This window comes from Aquarana catesbeiana, linkage group LG05, assembly GCF_042186555.1.
Source record: "Aquarana catesbeiana isolate 2022-GZ linkage group LG05, ASM4218655v1, whole genome shotgun sequence".
In the NCBI taxonomy this organism is placed as follows: domain Eukaryota; kingdom Metazoa; phylum Chordata; class Amphibia; order Anura; family Ranidae; genus Aquarana; species Aquarana catesbeiana.
Window position 1 is genome coordinate 204,647,233 of NC_133328.1, and position 17,242 is coordinate 204,664,474.

The following is a 17,242-nucleotide window of genomic DNA, read 5'->3' on the forward strand; positions in this document are numbered from 1 at the left end:
GTTGAGGTATACCACACCCCCTAAGAGTATCCAATCAGTGAACTTATGGCATAAGATTTACTATATCTTTTAGGTCAATATGAATGTAGAATTTCTCTATGTCTGTATCTATGCTTGTGGCTGCAGTGGGCGTCCTCGTGTGAAAAACCCGGGAACACTGCTAAACATATGCGTATGGCGTCAGTGACTGGGAATGTGCGGGCCGTACAGGAGGGTTGCCTGGCAACCGTACACGCTATTTCCCGAAAAGCCCGCGAACTAGGGAGGCGTGTACGCGCGGCCGTCACCTGACGCAAAATGCCAGAAGTATGCAGACCGTGCAAGAGGGTTGCCTGGCAACCCTGCACGTGACCGCCCGAAAGCCCGCAAACACGAAAAACGTGTCCGCGCGGCCTCACGTGATGCCGAGTTGTCCTTCATGTGATGACTGACGTCATTCACACATGGACGCTTGGGATAAGTTGCCAGGCAACGACATCACCAGGCCAGGAACACCTACGAACCCGAAGGGGATGTCCGCGCGGCCGTCACATGACCCTAGGTTACCAGTCATGTGATGACAAGCGGACACTGGAGACAAGTTGCCAAGCAACAAAGACACAATGTCAGGAAGGTCTGCAGTAGTGCGGACGTGCCCGCACTGTAATCACCTATTCAGGAAGAGTCTCACACACCCTGATCATTTTTGATCAATGTGGAGAAGGCACCCTGATAATTTTTGATCAGGGTGCCTTCTCCACATTGCCATCCTTTCTAGCCCACTGGCGTACTCTCAAATATCGATTTACGTCAGCTGTTATGTGTGAGACTCTTCCTGAATAGGTGATTACAGTGCGGGCACGTACGCACTACTGCAGACCTTCCTGAAATTGTGTCTTTGTTGCTTGGCAACTTGTCTCCAGTGTCCGCTTGTCATCACATGACTGGTAACCTAGGGTCATGTGATGGCCGCGCAGACATCCCCTTCGGGTTCGTAGGTGTTCCTGGCCTGGTGACGTCGTTGCCTGGCAACTTATCCCGAGCGTCCATGTGTGAATGACGTCAGTCATCACATGATGGACAACTCGGCATCACGTGAGACCGCGCGGACATGTTTTTCGTGTTCGCAGGCTTTCGGGCGGTCACGTGCAGGGTTGCCAGGCAACCCTCCTGCACAGTCCGCATACTTCCGGCATTTTGCGTCAGGTGACGGTCGCGCGTACACGCCTCCCTAGTTCGCGGGCTTTTTGGGAAATAGCGTGTACGGTTGCCAGGCAACCCTCCTGTACGGCCCGCACATTCCCAGTCACTGACGCCATACGCATACGTTTAGCAGTGTTCCCGGGTTTTTCACACGAGGACACCCACTGCAGCCACAAGCATAGATACAGACATAGAGAAATTCTACATTCATATTGGCCTAAAAGATATAGTAAATCTTATGCCATAAGTTCACTGATTGGATACTCTTAGGGGGTGTGGTATACCTCAACAGGTGATGTTCCCTAGGTCCAATGGTATCCATTGTTGTTCGTTTGTGTACAGCCTATTGGTCTTGACTATTTTAGATGACATATAGTATTTTATAAATTTAGGCAGTGTTATGAGGGTCCCCTATGCCCCTGTTGAAGGTCATTGGACCGAAACGCGTAGGACGGCTTTTTATAGACCCTATACACTGCTTTTTATTTCATCTTTGTGATCACATTTTTATGTATCGTGGTTTTTTATGAATAAAAACACCCAGAAATTACACTATGTGGGAGCATTTCTTCTTTTTTCCACATATCCTGGGGAACTGAGAAACCACTTCGTTTTCTGGAACCCATTTTCGGCTCTGCTTCGGTGGGTAGAGAGGGGACGTCCCGGCCTGGTAGAGGCTCTACCCTTGCCTCCAACACTTCACCACTTCGCCCTGGGTGGCATTAAGCTCCATTGATTCTATGCTCATGGCAGTAGAATCCAACTTCTCTGGTAAGCGTATTCCATCTATTCACTTAAATTGATGATATACAAGCTGAAGGTTGAGAAGCAGACAGGATTGATATATGGATCATTTATTTTCACTGTGGACTTTTTGTTCCTTTGGATCACACACTTGCTTTTCCTGGGACATTACGTTTATATGCACTTTGAACTTCATATTTATTATTATTTTTTTGTGTGTTTTTAGCGCTACAATTTATTTTAAATTTGTTTTCCTTTTTGTCACATGGTTTTGTAGCAGCTGTTTTTATTTCTTTTGGGTAGCGCATTAATCATCCCCTTTTTCACTACTTTTTCATGTGGAAGGCAATGTCTTGGCCTCACTGGACAGGGCGGTCAGCGGTAAGGTGCATATTACGGCTGACTCATGGTCCAGCAGGCATGGACAGAAACGTTACCTATCTTTCACCGCGCACTGGGTGACTCTTCTGGCAGCTGGGAAGGATGCAGGACAGAGTGCAGTAGTGTTGGAGATTGTTCCACCACCACGCCTCCAAAATACTACTAGTGGTGATTCTGCCACACCTCTCTACTCCACCCCCTCCTCTTCTTCTTCCGTCATGGCCTCTTGCTGTGCTGATTTGTCTTCAGAACCAGCGTTGCTCCGTAGGCATTCAAGGGGCTACGCAAGCACGCAGGCCAAAAGATGCCATGTGGTGCTTGAGCTGGTGTGCTTGGGGGACAGGAGTCACACTGGGGCAGAGATTCTGTCAGCTCTGCAGGGGCAGGTTCAGAGGTGGTTGATGCCACAACAGCTTAAGGCAGGTATGGTGGTTTGCGACAATGGCCTCAACCTCCTCTCTGCCCTCCGACAGGGTCAACTGACCCATGTGACCTGTTTGGCTCACGTCCTTAACTTGGTGGTGCAGCGGTTCTTGGGCAGGTACCCAGGCTTACAGGATGTCCTGAGGCAGGCCAGGAAAGTCTGTGTGCATTTCCGCAGGTCATATAATGCCAGTGCTCGGCTGGCTGACCTCCAAAAGGAATTTAACCTGCCCAAGAACTGCCTAATCTGTGACATGCCCACCAGGTGGAACTCAATGTTGGCCATGCTGCAGTGGCTGCACATACCGCAGAGGGCCATCAATGAGTACCTGTGCAAATATGGCACAAGGACAGGGTCAGGGGAGCTTGGTTTTTTCCCCACGCCAGTGGGCCATGATCAGGGATGCATGCACTGTCCTGTCACCATTTGAGGAGGCCATGAGGATGGTGAGCAATGACAGTGCATGCATCAGTGACACTGTCCCCCTTGTCCACCTGTTGGAGCACACGCCGTGTGGAATAATGGACAGGGCACTTGAGGCAGAACAAAGGCAGGAAGAGGAGGACTTCCTTAGCTCTCAAGGCCCCCTTTATCCAGACAGTGTTCCTGCGTGCCTGCCAATCACACAGGAAGAGGAAGAGGAGGATTGTGTCAGCATGGAGGTGGAGCCTGGCACTCAGCATCAGCAGCAGTCTTTAAGGGATTATTTACAGTCCCAAGAAACCCATGGACTTGTACGTGGCTGGGAGGAGGTGGCTGCGTATCATGTTGTCCTTAGTGACCCAGAGGACTCCGGACCGAATGCCTCAGCAAATCTACGCTGCATGGCGTCCCTGATCCTGCAAAGCCCGTGGAAGGATCCTTGTATTCGTGGTATCAAGGAGAGGGATCGATACTGGCTGGCAACCCTCCTTGATCCACGTTACAAGGGTAAGGTTGCGGACCTTATCTTGCAGTTGCAGAGGGAGCAGAGAATGAAACATCTTTGGGAGGCCTTGCAGAAAGGTCTGTGCAACGCGTTCCCAGAGACTGGGAGGTTACAAACTCCTGTTCCTGGGCAATGTGTTGCTGAGGCTTCGGTCAGTCAAAGAAGGAGCGGTAGAGAAGGTGGCCATCTGACCGATGCGTTCAGACAATTTTTTAGTCCACAGCCCCCAGGTATGATCGGTTCCAGCAACCATCGCCAGCGTCTGTTTTACATGGTGCAGGAATACCTAGGGGCAAGATCTGACTTGGACACCTTTCCCACCGAAAATCCTCTGAGTTACTGGGTCTTGAGGATGGATCACTGGCCAGAGCTTGCGCAGTATGCAATTGAGCTACTGGCCTGTCCTGCATCCAGCGTTCTTTTAGAACGCATATTCAGTGCTGCTGGAGGCTTTGTAACCGATCACAGGGTGCGCCTGTCCACCGACTCGGTCGATCGACTGACCTTCATAAAAATGAATCAGTCTTGGATCACCAGCAGCTACCAAGCACCTGATGCTGATGTAACCGAATAATATTTTTTGAAATGTCAGATCCCTTCATGACTGCCTATGCTGATGCTGAGTGACTATCCTGTTATGCTGAGTGACTATCCTCTTCCTCCTCAATGATCATGCTATTCTTGTAAGAATATTTTTGGTTCTGGGCGCCGCCACCAGTGGCTAAGGCCCAATTTTTCAGCCCTTGTTTAACAGGGGCATGTAATTACAATTTTTGATACCATATTTTGCAAGGAGGGTTCATTGCTGCGCTCAACTAGAGTGAGGGGTTGCAGTGTTGTGGCATCAGCACCAGTGCCTAAGGCCCAATTTTTCAGCCCCTGTTCAACAGGGGAGTGTAATTACAATTTTTGATGCAATACTTTGCAGCAGGGCTCGTTCCTGCGCTCCACCTAGAATATCTGTGAGGGGTTGCAGTGTTGTGGCACCAGCACCAGTGCCTAAGGCCAAATTTTTTAGTCCCTGTTTAACAGGGGCGTGTAATTACAATTTTTGATGCAATACTTTGCAGCAGGGCTGGTTCCTGCACTCCAACTAGAGTATCTTTGAGGGGTTGCAGTGTTGTGGCACCAGCACCAGTGCCTAAGGTCCAATTTTTCAGCCACTGTTTAACAGGGGCGTGTAATTAAATTTTTTGATGAAATACTTTGCAGCAGGGCTCATTCCTACGCTCCAACTAGAGTATCTGTGAGGGGTTGCAGTGTTGTGGCTAAGGCCCAATTTTTCTGCCCCTGTTTAACAGGGACATGTAATTACAATTCTTGATCTAATATTTCACAGCAGGGCCCATTTATGCGCCCACCAAGAGTAACTGTGAGGATTTACAGTGTTGTGGCACCAGCACCACCACCACCAAAGGCCCAATTTTTCTGCTCCTGTTCAACAGGTGCATGTAATTACAATTCTTGATCTAATATTTCACAGCACGGCCCATTTCTGCGCCCACCAAGAGTAACTGTGAGGACTTACAGTGTTGTGGCACCAGCACCACCACCACCACCACCAAAGGCCCAATTTTTCTGACCCTGTTCAACAGGGGCATGTAATTACAATCCTTGATCTAATATTTCACAGCAGAGTCTGTTCCTGCGCCCACCAAGAGTAACTGTGAGGGCTTACAGTGTTGTGGCAACACCTAAGGCCGCAATTTCTGCAGAGTATATAGGGCAGGCCCCTACTTTCAAACATCCAACTTACAAACGACTCCTACTTGCAAACGGAAGGAGACAACAGGAAGTGAGATGAAATCTACCCCTAGGAAGGGAAATTCTCTCCTGTAAGAGTTAATATGGGAAAAACGTGTCTCCTCTCCACTGATGCTTTATCACCAATCCTTGTTTCACTAAAAACCCCAAATTGTCAAAAAACATTTGTCATTGGGACAGAAAGTGAGGTGAAATCTTCTGAAGAGGTGCACAGACAGTAAAACAAATGTTACAGGGGTGATAACCCTTCCCTATGTTTTCCAAAAAGCTTAAAAATAGATTTTTTAGCTGGAGCTACACTTTAAAAATTTACCAGTTCAAAATTACAAACAGATTCTACTTAACAACAAACCTACAGTCCCTGTCTTGTTTGCACCGCCTGTATACTGCTGTACAGAGTATATAGGGCCTGGGGGCCCCACGCCTTTCTTTTTTCTTAATTTGGGTGCGGGGTTCCCTTTAATATCCATACAAGACCCAAAGGGCCTGGTAATGGACTGGGGGGGTACCCTTGCCGTTTGTCTCATTGATTTTCATCCATATTGCCGGGACCCGACATTACATTAAAGCCGCAAGCGGAGCAGCATGCCTTCAACACGAGCTGATCACGCTCCCGGCTCGGCCGCCATTGGCTGAGCGGAGGCTGAGGCCAGCGCTGATTGGCCCGCGGCTCTTTCCCCCCTCCCTCCCTTGGTTGTGCAATGAGTGCGATGTCCTCACCTTGCCTTCCCCGCCTCCCCTCCCCGCTGTGTGTTGGTGTGCACGCCGGAGCCGGGCCCTCCCATGCAACATGACGACGAGGTAACATCCCCAATGCAAAGGAGGCGAGCTTGTTATTGCTGATGAGCAGCCCCGGCTCTGGCAGGCGGCACCACGTCCTGCTACCGACACCGCTCCATCCTTTGTTACCCTGGACCGGCCTGACACCATGATCAACGTCACCACCACCGACAGGGCTGTTGACTTCATGGACATCTGTGAGTCGATCCTGGAAAGGAAGAGACATGACAGCGAACGTTCCTCCTGCAGCACACTGGAGCAGAATGACTTTGAGGCGGTGGAAGCTCTGGTGTGTATGAGTTCCTGGGGTCAGCGATCTCACAAAGGAGAAGTGCTGAAGATGAGGCCACTGACTCCAGCTTCTGACTCCTCCGATTGCCTACTACAATACGAGTCCTCCCCATCCATATCGAAAGATTTCCACTCTCTAGCCACCCTGTGCATGACTCCTCCACACAGTCCAGAATTTACTGAGCCTTGTACAACACTCCCTCCTGCCTGCCAAGTGACATATTCCAAGCCAGTGACTGTCATGTCCAGCAGTTCTCATTGTTCTGTGTCTTCTTCTAATGCGTCCAAGCCTTTTACTCCAGCAGTCCACAGCTTGTCCTCGCAGAGCTGCGAGATGTCAGAAAGGTCACAGCCCTGCAGGGCAATGGTCACCAGTGTCATACGTCACACAGCTGACACATCTGCCTTCCACCACCTCCCCCAATCTCCACCTAAAGCACCAACAGCCGTATCCTCCCGAAACTGTGATGTTAAACATTCCAAGCTCACCAAAGAGACTCCTGTCCAAGAGGACCTGTCCAGAAGCAACTCCCCTATGTACCTTCCACAGACTGAAATTCCCTGTGCAAATGCAAACACTGGGAGACAACAAACTGCCAGTGTACAGACACAGGAGCCAGTGAAATGTGAAAATAAACACTCAAACGAGACCAATCCGTTGGTGTCCGTTCCTGCTTCTAGTTCCCCTGTTCTCTGCCAGATGATTCCAGTAAACGGGCAACCTGGTGTTCTCTCTGCTTTTATTAAGCCACCTTCTCAACCCATGTGCAATACCATTAAACCCATTTTGCCCCAAACCACCTCCCTTTCACAACAAGTCCTTATGGGCACACCAATGTCTCCAGGGACTGTTATGTTTGTCCTTCCTCAAGCATCTGTCACCCAGCCATCTCAGCAGTGTCCACAGACTCTAATGACAGTCGGAAACACAAAGCTATTGCCTCTTGCCCCAGCTCCTGTATTTATTACTTCTGGGCAGACTAGCCCCCCACAAATGGACTTTTCCCGAAGGCGCAACTACGTCTGCAATTTCACTGGGTGCCGGAAGACCTACTTCAAAAGTTCACACCTAAAAGCACACCTTCGAACCCACACAGGAGAAAAACCTTTCAGCTGTAACTGGGAGGGATGTGATAAAAAGTTTGCCAGATCAGATGAACTGTCTCGACACCGCAGAACCCACACAGGCGAGAAGAAATTTGCCTGTCCTTTGTGCGACCGACGATTCATGCGCAGCGATCACCTGACCAAGCACGCCCGACGACATATGACCACAAAAAAAGTTCCCTCCTGGCAGGCAGAGGTTGGAAAGCTAAACAGAATAACGACGTCCGAGCAGACAAGAAATCCGGGACCGTCTTTAAGTATGCTGGTGTCCATGTCCCCTCCAGTATAAGAGTGACTGATCAAATATGTTGAAATCGAATAAAGCCTTTTGATTCACGCACTGAATCACCCAGAGACTTAAACCACAAACTCAGTGCTTATCTTTGTTACGTCGTCTTGGGCTGTGTCCAGTTTTATGACATTGATTTGTACCCTTTATGAGTGATATAAATATATTATACAAATATATATAAATCTTACCTACCAGCATTTTTACACAAGAAAATAAAAAAACTATTGTATTGGCAAAAAAAAAAAAAAAAAAGAAAAAAAAAAAAAAGCCGCAAGCAGTTTTAAATGACTTTTTTTCCTTTAAATATGTCATTTTGTGCAGGGACTGTTCTAAGCATGGGAAACACGTGTCACTTTACAGGCATACTATAGACACCCCCCAGGTAGATATTTAAAGGAATATTTCAATTTTTTAACTTTAAGCATCATTAAAATCACTGCTCCCGAACAAACGGCCGTTTTTAAAACTTTTTTTTGCATTGATACATGTCCCCTGGGGCAGGACCCGGGTCCCCAAACCCTTTTTAGGACAATACCATGCAAATTAGCCTTTAAATTTTGCACTTTTGATTTTGAACAATCGAGTCCCATAGACTTCAATGGGGTTCTAAAGTTTGCGCAAATTTTCGGTCCGTTCGCAGGTTCTGGTGCGAACCGAACCGGGGGGTGTTCGGCTCATCCCTAATGTATATGTAGGTAGAACAAGGAGCACCCACAAGATTTGCCCTGAATTATGAAGGGTGTTTTGTGACTACCATTTATGTGGAGTACAGAAAGTTGGTCGGGTCCTGTGAGGGCTTTTTGTTAAATCTGAACTCCAGGAAATATATTTGATATAATTATTTTACTTTATAGTGTGAATAGTGGCTTTCACCAAAAAATATCAAGTCTATTACCAAAAAAAATCAAGTTTTTTCTATATTTGCATTATCCTGCTTTAATAAATTATTAGTCTAGAATAATGCTTCCTTTCACTAAGTTATATTGACAGTTTGATTTGTTTTAAGAGATGGGAACAGACTTTACAAGAGCAACAAGTGAAGACAGCGCAAGAGAAGAACAAGAATGCAAGTCGCACAGGTCGCAGTGGGCCACCAAAGACAAGCTACAAAACCCCCAATCCTCCCCCTGCACTCTCCAAGAAGAATGTTAAGAACAAGAAGGACCAGAAAGACAAGAGGGCATAAACTAAGCCATGTTGTCCTTGAAAGACATTTCCAATGCATGATGAGAGTCACTAGCTGGCTTCAGTGGCAAAGCATATTATTCTCAAACTCATCCTCTTGGAAACGTGACTTTAATTTGCTGCACTTTACCTAGCTTTTTTTTACATGTTGACCACTACAAACCCAAAATATAAGGTTTGTACTGAAAAAAAAAACAAATGTTGGTTACAAATTTGGTGGCCAAGGTGCAAAATATTGTCCATATTTTGTTATCATATTACAATCTCTTAAGTTGAATCAATGAATTTATTGCACTCATGCCTTGTTCTTTACAGATAAACAAGCATTTGCACACGTATTGCAACCTTTATGTACATTTTATTATAGTTTTACTTCAGACTGGCCTCTGTTGTTTAGATAATTACCATATATTACAATCTCCTCAAGTTATGATATCAGATCAGATTTTTAATTACATAAAATAAAAAAACTCTATGAGGTAGTAGATTTTTGTTTGGTAAGAACCCAACAGTTGAAAGATGTTTATTTTGTTTGATTATCACATAGACATGCACACTCTTATCCTTTGGGGAATAAGCTGTAATTTTACCCTTTTCTGTTTTTACATGTCACATATAAAGATACCATTGCTGCTTAAGTCATTTTACTTTTCAAGCAAGCTCCTTGGCTGTCATCTATCAGTATTGCATCTGTTGTTAGGGTGTGTAACTAGACACATATATTTTTAGTTTATGGATAGTGTGGGGAGGAATCAGAACCCCTATGGAGTTCTGACTGCTTTGTTGGTTTCTGTTACAGAAAATTCCCCTCACTGCCTAGGTGGTCACCTATCAGCATTTATTTGACTGTAGGAGTAAATGGGGGGAACCACTCTAACACAATGCAAATATACTATAAACTCCAAGCAGTCAGTCTCAGAACCTCAATAATGGAAAGGCAAAGTAAACATAGTAACATACAGAACAGTCATTAAACTTACAAATGTTACTTCTATAGGTTTATTCATTGTACAGTAAACACATAGCAACTTTTTTCTTTCAATGCAATTCTGATTAAAAATATTGTGAAAGTTTGCCACATTATGTACAAGCTTTGGTCATTACAAATCCTTAGATTAGATCAGAAAGAGCATGCTGAATTGAACAATTACCAAACACCACTATACTATCTATCTAACAAACAAGTAAAAATCACCTTATTTGACTATTTTTTTAGAGATTGTCATCTTATGATCCCATCCACATTGTTGTGTGTGCATGCACATGTTAAAGTAATAGTAAAGGCAACTTAAAAAGAAAAACAATGTTATACTTACCTGCTCTGTGGTTTTGCACAGAGCAGTCTCAATCCTTCTCTTCTCGGGTCCCCCACTGAAACTTTTCACCCCTCCCTCCTGCCAAGTGCCCCCAGAACAAACAGCTTGCTGTGGGGGCACCCAAGCAGGCTTGCTCCCGAGCCGGTGCTTTGCGTGTCCATTCAGACACAGAGCATCAGCTCTGCCCGCCTCCTCTCTCTTCTCATTGGCTCACTGGCTGTAATTGACCAGCCAATGGCTCCCGCTGATGTGTGTCAGCCAAGAAGGAGACAAAGTCCCTGGAGAGCTGAGGCTCTCGTGTACATCGCTGGATCGCGATGGGGCTCAGGTAAGTATTGAGGGGCTGATACACACAGGTTCTTTACTTTCATGCATAGAATGCATGAAGATAAGAAAACTTGAGCCTTTAGAACTACTTTAAAGCTAAACTTGCACAAAAACTTTCATTTAAAAAAATTCCATAATAGCCACAAAGGATATAAGTCCACACTGCGTGAACAAAATGCCTTTGCAAGCCTAGATCTAACCTTGTAAAAGTACAGGTAACATCATCGCTGGGCTGCACATGAGCAGAGAGCAGAGCTGTGGGAAAAACTCAGGCGGTCCACCCACTACAGTCTGTCTGCAGAAACCTACAAGGGGAGAATACAGCAAAAGACGAGTCACTCCACACAAGGAAAAAGAACAGCAGTGATTGGCCCTTTAAAGGTAGCTCCTGCATAAAAAAGTTTCTCACTGGATTGCTGCACAGACTTGGAGAAATACACAAAGCCCACACAGGTTCAAGTAAAAATATACATTATATCTAGATCATTTTTGATTATCCCTTAGTTCAGCTTAATGGTGTTTGAACAAACCGACCTAAATTTGCAGAATTATATAACTAGGGAGTTCAGACCTATTCACAAAACTCAAAACACTAGAGGCGAAACATAAGCGCACATTAGCTCAAAACACCCATGCAGAACTTACCGAGCTCCGCTCACACATACAAGAAGAACTAGGCCGTAACCTAAAAAGAAAATTCATTACTTTCTCAGAAACTCTTCTATGAGTATGGCAACAAATCAGGACATCTACTAGCTCAGGCTCTTCGTTCGAAAAGAGCCAAGAATACCATACATCAAATACACTCTCCGGCAGGCAATACACACACGAAGAACATGGATATCACACAGGAATTTGAACAATATTATGCATCTCTATATAATCTCAACAGGACCAACAACAACACCCCTCCCTCCCAACACAGACAAAAAGAAATACAAAACTTCACAAGCGACTTCGGTGCAGGGAAAATCCCAACAGACACAGCCAAAACACTTGAATCACCAATCACCCCAGCTGAATGGTCACAAGCAATAAAGCAATTAAAACCCGGCAAGAGCCCGGGCCCAGACGGACTATCCGCGGCATACTATAAACTATTTGCAGAGACACTTCAGACCCCCTTTCTAAAAGCATTTAACTCAATCTCCCCCTCAAAAACACTTACCCATGGACTATTAGAAGCCCACATAACAGTTATCCCTAAAGAAGGCAAGGACCCCACTAATACAGGAAGTTACAGGCCAATCTCTTTATTGAACGTCGATATCAAGATTTTTTCAAAGATTTTAGCAAATAGACTTCTCCCTCTTCTCCCCTCCCTTATCACTGCAGACCAGGTGGGTTTTGTCCCTGGACGCGAAGCCAGGGACAACACTATAAAGGCCATCAACCTACACTATCTGATGACACACACCGGAAAAAAAGGCCTTTTCCTGTCCCTAGACGCGGAGAAGGCGTTTGACAGAGTGGCATGGGATTACATGGAAGCAGTACTTCAGGCCATAGGTTTGGGACCCCGCATGCTAAGCTTTATCTTATCCCTGTACTCCAACCCAACGGCCAAAGTCAGGGTCAACGGCACTCTGTCAAACGCCTTCTCCATCCGCAATGGTACAAAGATGCCCCCTATTCCCCATCCTTTTCATCCTCACTTTGGAACCCTTCCTACGGTAAATAAGGCTAAATCAGGACATTAAAGGACTCCAAACTCCTCACAAGGAATACAAATACGGCCCTTTCGCGGATGATATATTACTGTTTCTCACAGAACCCCTAACTACCATACCTATCCTACTGTCCGAATTTCAACACTTCCAATCCTTATCCAATCTTAAGATTAACTTCTCCAAATCATATGCCCTTAACATATCACTCCCACAAGAAAAAAAAACACAATGCATGGTCAACTTCCCATTTCATTGGAAAAATGATTCTATTACATATCTAGGCATCCAAATCCCTTCCAATTTATCCGATCTTTACACAACAAATCATTTACCTCTGCTAAATGCGCTTAATAAAGACCTTAAAAACTGGAACAAACCCATATTCTCATGGTTTGGCAGAGCAGCAATCCTAAAAATGAATGCCCTACCAAGAATACTATATGTATTACAAACAATACCAATCCACGTCCCACAAACCTTTTTAAGGCAAATAAAAGCATGTGTTCCAGATTCCTCTGGGGAGATCGGAAGCCCAGAATCAGCTTCCAGCAACTCACCCGACCAAAAAGATTAGGGGGAATTGGTCTCTCAGACATCCACAAATACTTCTCAGCCACGCACCTGTCCAGAATAGTCGACTGGAACATTCATTCCCCACACAAAGAGTGGGTCCCCCTAGAAGAATCCCTCATCTCCTTCCCCTAGCTTCTCTTCCCTGGATGAATCCTAAACATATCCCGTCGACAATCCAGCAACACCCACTCATAGGACCAACACTATCGTGCTTCCAAAAACTGTGCACCCACACAAATATATCCTCCATACCGGGACCACTAACTTCAGTCAAACTAAATCCTGACTTCCCTCCTGGAATGTCCCACCATTTCCTCGCAGACAACTGGTCACAGGACCAAACACGAACACATCAATTCTTTAACGCGGGGAAACTCCTGTCGCCCTCTAATTTAGCTGACCAAATGAATAGGCCTCCCATCCCACCCTGGACATATCTATTGATCGCCCATTTCCTCAAATCACTAGACAAAGATCTACAGTGCTCGAGACAACTAACATCTTTTGAAAAACTCTGCTCCCGAAACCCCCCCAACGACACCTAATAGCTTACACACACAACCTCCTTTTTGAGAACATACACCCCAACACAAGCAAAGCTTGTTCACGCTGGGAAGAAGACCTATCCCTTTCACTCACTGACGAACAATGGGAATACATCTTTCTAAACATCCATAAGGGCTCCTTGAACGTCAGCACACAAGAAAACGGCTACAAGATTCAATCCCGATGGTACTGTACACCCGCACTGCTAAATAGACTTTACCCTTCCACACCAGATAAATGCTGGAGATGCCACAAAGACAAAGGAACACTCTTGCACATCTGGTGGTCATGCCCCCTAATACAAACCTTCTGGAAAGAAGTATGTAGAATCACCTCCCAAGTAACCACGTATGAACTAAATCTAACTCCAGCCCAGTTTCTCCTTCACCACTCCCCACAACCACACAGGACATACCATAAGTCCCTGACAATGCACATGATCAATGCGGCACGGCAATGTATCCCTATATACTGGGGTTCCCCCCAAATACCCACAGTCAAAGAGTGGTTCCACAGAATACGTAAAACCGCAGAGATGGAAGAGCTAATTCACATATCACGAGACACACCCTCGAAATTCAGTACAAAATGGGCATGCTGGGTACATTTCCAAACCACACCTGCATACTACTGAGCGCTCGAACCACCACCATAAAGTAACAGGGAGCATCTAAACCAACCTAAGTTAACACCATACAAAGGCGAGGGACAGAGAAAAGAGAAGAGGGGACAACACTGGAAGCAGAGAATGGGGCAGGGGGATTACAACTAAATCTTTGCACGAAATACAATACTCACCCAGGTCTGCCCCCGGATACCCCAAAACAAACCCACATGGTAAATAAAAACGGAATCCCCCACTCTCTCAGATAAATCGGGAAGAGGAGTCAGAGACGGAACACCCCCCTCTCTTTTCCCTTTTTTTTTTTTCTTTTTTTTTTTTCTTCTTCCTCTCCATCCCCCCCTCAGGTGCCCCCTTCCCTTCTGCCCCCACTACACTTACAATGAAAATACCAACCAGATCACTTACAGATTATCTCCTTAACTACATCTCACCACACCTATTCTTCTGTCAAACTCATTTAGTTCCACGGCCAGGTCGGGGACACAACATACCAGTTCTCGCTAACACCTACAAACCCTACTAACTGAGCTCAAAAGTAACTTTCCCAACCACCCTGAATAACCATTTTCTCTGGGCAGTAAGCCCGAGAACCAGAAGATAGGTAAACACTACACAGGTATTATTATTAGGCCAAGTCTAGTAGAGCAAGTTGTATTACTACATAGAAACTACAAGACCCGGCGACAGCAAGAAAAGGCTATTACTGGACTGTTGATATTTGCTCCTGCACTGCAGTATTGCAATGCCAACACCTGTATGTGTTTCCATGATGTTTGAGTTTTCTGTACTTGTTTTCTTTCAAAATAAAAATTTTATCGAGAAAAAAAATAACTAGGGAGTCACGCAACCTGAATTATTATTATTTTTTTCCGATGGATCCTGCCACTGGATTTCCAAAACTCCCCTCTGGCTCTTCAGTAGCTATATCTCGCCAACCTTGTTCTCAGGTCTTCCTACATTTGAGGCCATTATAAATGGTCCTCACCTTACGGATGTTGATACAAATGTCAGGAGGAAGGTAGAATTCTGATTTCAGGACAGGCTTCTAAAAAAATGCATTAAGAAAGTGTAAGTCTTATCCATAGCAATAATTAATAAATAAATAAATACATAAATATTGCCTTTTATTTTCCAACCTCCACCAGCAGAGTGAAAGCCAGGGTCTGATTGCTTGCTACCTGCTATAGTGCAAGATTTACAGGTAAATTCAACTACTATGTTGACTCAAAAGGTCCAGTTAAATTGCAATTATTATTAGAATGTTTTTTATACATTATGGGCAAATTATGTTATTATGATGTTCAATGCACTTTGTCCAGTGCACTCATCCTGGAAAGTAGTAAGATTACCATGACAAAGCTCTAAAACTGCAATATATAGGTCTTAGTACCGGATTGAATTGGGATTTTTTTTTGCTGAAACTAAAAATAACTGTATGTATAATCAAAGCATTACATGGTCAAATGATTTTTCAAAAGAAATCATTTTTGAGTTTGAGCTAATTGTTCTATAATGTATTCGTACTTCACTTATACCATGCCACTGTATTTTTATTTTTTTTTAAATCCTCTAAGTACCCTATTCCTGCAGCACTGTTGTGTGGTCAAATGATTTTCCCTGTTCTATGGCATCTGCAAAAAAAGATCTTTGGGAGGGACTTCTATTACTCTACTGATGTACTGTATGTTCTTTACAGTGTGTCTGTGTCTGGCCATCTCTGAAAAACAGTTTCAAAAGAGCAATTCAAATGAGATTATAAATATCAAATAACTCTTTTACAGCTCCCTATAAATCTTTATTGAACATCAAATGTGTTTTGGGGAATTAATATGGTGTAGGCGGAGTCAGAGGTGACTGAAACTAGCTTTCATTGTCTTCAGACAGCATATATGGGCATGGGACTGGCCATGGCAGAGTTAAAAAAAATTGAACACTTTTCCCAAATTACCATAACAACTTAAAATATAGTGGCAACAAAACAAGATCAAGGTCCCATTGTAGGTGAAACAGAGTAGACAAGGCTCAACAAAGTCTTCAGACACACCCAAGTATGGTGCTGCATGTAATAGTATGCTTGGATGGGACGAATCCCCAGTGGCATTTCCAATGACCTGCCTGGCCGCAGTAGCAAATAGTTTTTACAGGGCTGGTTTGCTTGTCCCAGCACCCAATCCTCCTCTCTTCGCTTGGGACCGGCCATGGCAGAGTTAAAAAAATTTTGAACACTTTTCCCAAAATAGTAACGACATAAAATTTACTGGCAACAAAACAAGATCAAGGTCCCATTGTAGGAGAAACAGAGTAGTCAAGGCTCCATAAAAACTTTGGGCACACTCAAGTGTGGTACATGTAATAGTATGCTTGGTGTGGTCATTCTTAGGCCTGTTTGGCTGAGATCCTGATGGATCCCCAGTGGCTTTTTCAATGACATGCCTGGCCGCAGTAGCAAATAGATTTTACAGGGCTGGTTTGATTGTCCCAGCACCCAACCCTCCTCTTTTCGCAGCCGGGCTTGGAACTGGCCATGGCAGAGTTAAAAAATATTGAACACTTATCCCAAATTTGTCATCGTAACGACTTAAAATATAGTGGCAACAAAACAAGGTCAAGGTCCCATTGTAGGAGAAACAGAGTAGTCAAGGTTCCACAAAGTCTTTAGACACACCCAAGTGTGGTGCTGAATGTAAATGTATGCTTGGTGCGCTCATTCTTAGGCCAGTTTGGCTGAGATCCTGAAGAATCCCCAGTGGCTTTTCCAATGACCTGCCTGGCTGCAGTAGCAAATAGTTTTTACAGGGCTGGTTTGCTTGTCCCAGCACCCAACCCTCCTCTTTTCGCAGCTGGGCTTGGGACCGGCCATGGCAGAGTTTAAGAAAATTCAACACTTTTCCCAAATTAGTCACCGTAACGACTTGAAACATAGTGGCAACAAAACAAGATCAAGGTCCCATTGTAGGAGAAACAGAGTAGGCAAGGCTTCGCAAAGTCTTTAGACACACCTAAGTCTGGCGCTGTATGTAATAGTATGCTTGGTGCGGTCATTCTTAGGCCTGTTTGGCTGAGATCCTGATGAATCCCCAGTGGCTTTTTCACTGACATGCCTGGCC

At 45.0% G+C, this 17,242-nt stretch overlaps 1 protein-coding gene and 1 pseudogene across 2 annotated transcripts in view; both read left to right on the top strand.

Annotated features, from left to right (window-relative positions):
• The window catches only part of SFRP4 (secreted frizzled related protein 4), a 117,623-nt gene extending 108,036 nt beyond the window's left edge, over positions 1-9,587 (top strand). For both annotated transcript variants that reach the window (XM_073630499.1, XM_073630498.1), the window contains one exon: positions 8,900-9,587. In XM_073630499.1, coding sequence (XP_073486600.1) covers positions 8,900-9,079 — 180 coding nt within the window. In that variant the 3' untranslated portion in view covers positions 9,080-9,587. The remainder of the gene's footprint in view (positions 1-8,899) is intronic.
• LOC141144628 (Krueppel-like factor 11 pseudogene) lies at positions 6,135-8,133 on the top strand (annotated as a pseudogene).
• Positions 9,588-17,242: the final 7,655 nt, after the last annotated feature.